The sequence below is a fragment of the Penaeus chinensis genome, chromosome 17, assembly GCF_019202785.1.
Source record: "Penaeus chinensis breed Huanghai No. 1 chromosome 17, ASM1920278v2, whole genome shotgun sequence".
Taxonomy (NCBI): Eukaryota; Metazoa; Arthropoda; class Malacostraca; order Decapoda; family Penaeidae; genus Penaeus; species Penaeus chinensis.
Genome location: NC_061835.1, coordinates 5,008,489 through 5,010,988, shown reverse-complemented (window position 1 = coordinate 5,010,988; position 2,500 = coordinate 5,008,489). Strand labels below are relative to the sequence as shown.

General features: G+C 36.4%; 2 protein-coding genes across 4 annotated transcripts in view; one reads left to right on the top strand and one right to left on the bottom strand.

Moving 5' to 3' along the window:
• The window catches only part of LOC125034209 (myosin-11-like), a 14,776-nt gene extending 13,454 nt beyond the window's left edge, over positions 1-1,322 (bottom strand). Inside the window, exon 1 of one of the 2 annotated variants that reach the window (XM_047625913.1) lies at positions 1,178-1,322. Coding sequence is in view for 1 of the 2 variants with exons in the window: in XM_047625912.1 (XP_047481868.1) it covers positions 1,188-1,201 (14 nt within the window). In the remaining variant the exon portion in view is untranslated. The remainder of the gene's footprint in view (positions 1-1,177) is intronic. The other variant, XM_047625912.1, reaches the window with a different exon arrangement.
• Positions 1,323-2,053: 731 nt separating this feature from the next.
• LOC125033953 overlaps positions 2,054-2,500 on the top strand; it is a 99,473-nt gene continuing 99,026 nt past the window's right edge. For both annotated transcript variants that reach the window (XM_047625546.1, XM_047625547.1), the window contains exon 1: positions 2,054-2,447. In XM_047625546.1, the coding sequence (XP_047481502.1) occupies positions 2,173-2,447 (275 nt within the window). In that variant the 5' untranslated portion in view covers positions 2,054-2,172. The remainder of the gene's footprint in view (positions 2,448-2,500) is intronic.

Here is a 2,500-nt window from a genome sequence, read left to right as displayed (position 1 = left end):
GTCTTATTTTAGATAAATACCACTTATTTATAAAATGTCTCTCATCCACATTTTGAATCTGCATTGTGCAACCAAATTACTGCCTGTGCTTTAACTTTCATGCCTTAATATATTAGCCATACCAGTTTCTAATAGCCATATAAATTGCCTCATAACAGTTTAAATGAGAAATGTTCAATAAAATCTTCATAAGAAATGCAAGCGACTGAATCTAGTCATTCAAATTGGGGTTTGTGAAGTCATTAATTTTCATTTATAATTTTTCTGCATTTGTCATAATAAACTCTGCTCATCCATTATGCTTTATTCAAATATGTACATCACAAAGAAGTGTGTTGAAGGGGATAATCATAAAGTTTGTTTGTAAAGGAAGCAAATAAATGAATCACCTGATTAAAATGTATCATACATTTTAGACCATGTTAAGTACATATCTAAATCTACTGGCATTTGAGGTATTGTAATTGCTGACTGGTATACATTTTAACCTTTACAATATCCAGTAAATGGTCAAGTCGATTCAAATGTTACCCCCTGTGTACTAGGAATAATCTCTCATGGCACTAGAGAAGTTTGAACTCCTGAACACTAGATCAGTATTATAGCCCAATGAGCACTCCCCTTTGACCAGATATTAACCATCAAGTAAAGTAAAAAGAAAGTGTGATGTGCATAAATAATTATGGCTAAGAGTGATAACAAGGTCTGTCAATTCACACTTCTATGTACGAGTGTTAGTGAACAAGTAGACTTGTCTCATAAATTATCATAAAAATAACTATTTTTAATGAATAAGCACAGAAAAGGTTTATCTGTATATTCATATAAACTAAATTATACGTGATATACTTAGAAAAACACTGTCCCTTTCAATCTTGCAAAGATACAATACCTTCCTTGACTGTAATGGAACAAAATGTAATCAAGACTTCGAGGGGATTTCGGTAAGAATTTAGTTTGAAGTCTCACCGTTATTATTCACTCCGCTTACACTTGAGACACCAAATTGTGTAATCACCTTTAATAACATGAATTAGGGAATTTACTAAACTATGTCGATTATCTCTTGTTGATGTCAGGTAAGTAAACTAAACCTACTCAATATAGAATCCTATTAAAACACAAAATTCCTTATCTTCCTTATGGAAAACATTTGTATACTATGAAGAACTGTTACCTTAAAGTACCTGAAAGTTCTCATTTGTATTTTGGTATTTTGTGTATTTCATTTAAGCATTTTAGCTATTTTCGTTGTATGCAGTATGATGTCAAGTTGATTCAAGCTCTCCGCGTCTCAGGAAAAGTGTAAACAAGTGTCGATGACGCAGCTGAGCAACACGACATTACTAAGGGGTGTTGGGGTTAAATTATTTTTAAGAAGTAATTTTATTTATATTATGGCATCTTTGTCCCTTTTGATGACATTTTTACATAAATATCATTAAATAATTAGTTACTGTATAACCGTATTTGGTACTTATTTGATCTTATGTTACAAACAAGACATTTGTCTCGTTCCCCTTTGTCTTGTAGAGAACAGGGCTAAATATTTTATTTTTATAATGTTGTTTTATTACTTACTATCGATATCGTTATGATGCCCATTATCAAGTATCTTTCTTGCTCCGCTAATATGATAAATATATAGCAAAGCGTGGCGGTAATTTAAAGATAATGTTATACCTCCATCCCCGAATAAAATTCCTTTAATTCTCGTAAACGTTTCAGAATCATTTGCTGATGCTGCAAAAATGATGATATTAGAGTAGGTGAATTTTAGTACAATCATGATCAATTTCAGGAAATTAAGAATTAGGGAAAGGGTGCCCATGTACAACTTCTATCAGTGATTTTCTAAGTAAATTTCCACCGCACCGAGCTAATCTACCTTCTTTATGGAAGAAAACATATCAACCCAAGCCTGAAGATTAGAAACTGCAAATGGAGATAAAGAAAAAGTCCATATGAGACACAGATAGCCGAAAGAAGAGAGAAGGACGACCATTTTTAAATCTCTTTGTTCTGGCGAAGCGACGTCGTGTTCCCTATCAGCTGATCGTGGGTTCAGCTGATCGAGGCTCAAGATGGAGGCGGCGGAGCTGTGGTGAGGCGGGCGCGCGAGCTGGATTATTGTGGATTTGTGCCGTAGTGCGGGCTCTACTCCACTATGTTATGGATGGATCAGCTCTAGCGGGAGTGGATAGCATGGTCAGTATGAGGGGCGAAGGCATGGTGTCGGGGCAGAGCAATGGCGTTCCCGGGAGTGACGGAGGGAGCGTGAGTGAGTCTTCGTCCGCCACAGCCATCAGCGGGGGAACGAATGGGAATAATCAGGTGGAGTGCCATAATGGTGGAGCGACGAGGAACGGGGAGTCGCAGTGGAGTCTTGTGGCCAGCGACGGCTCCAAGATGAACAAAATCCAAGAAATCGTCGAGAATCATACAAGGTGAGGAGTGTTTCTACATCTCCGATTATTTTTTCAAGGACAAAAAAATCTAA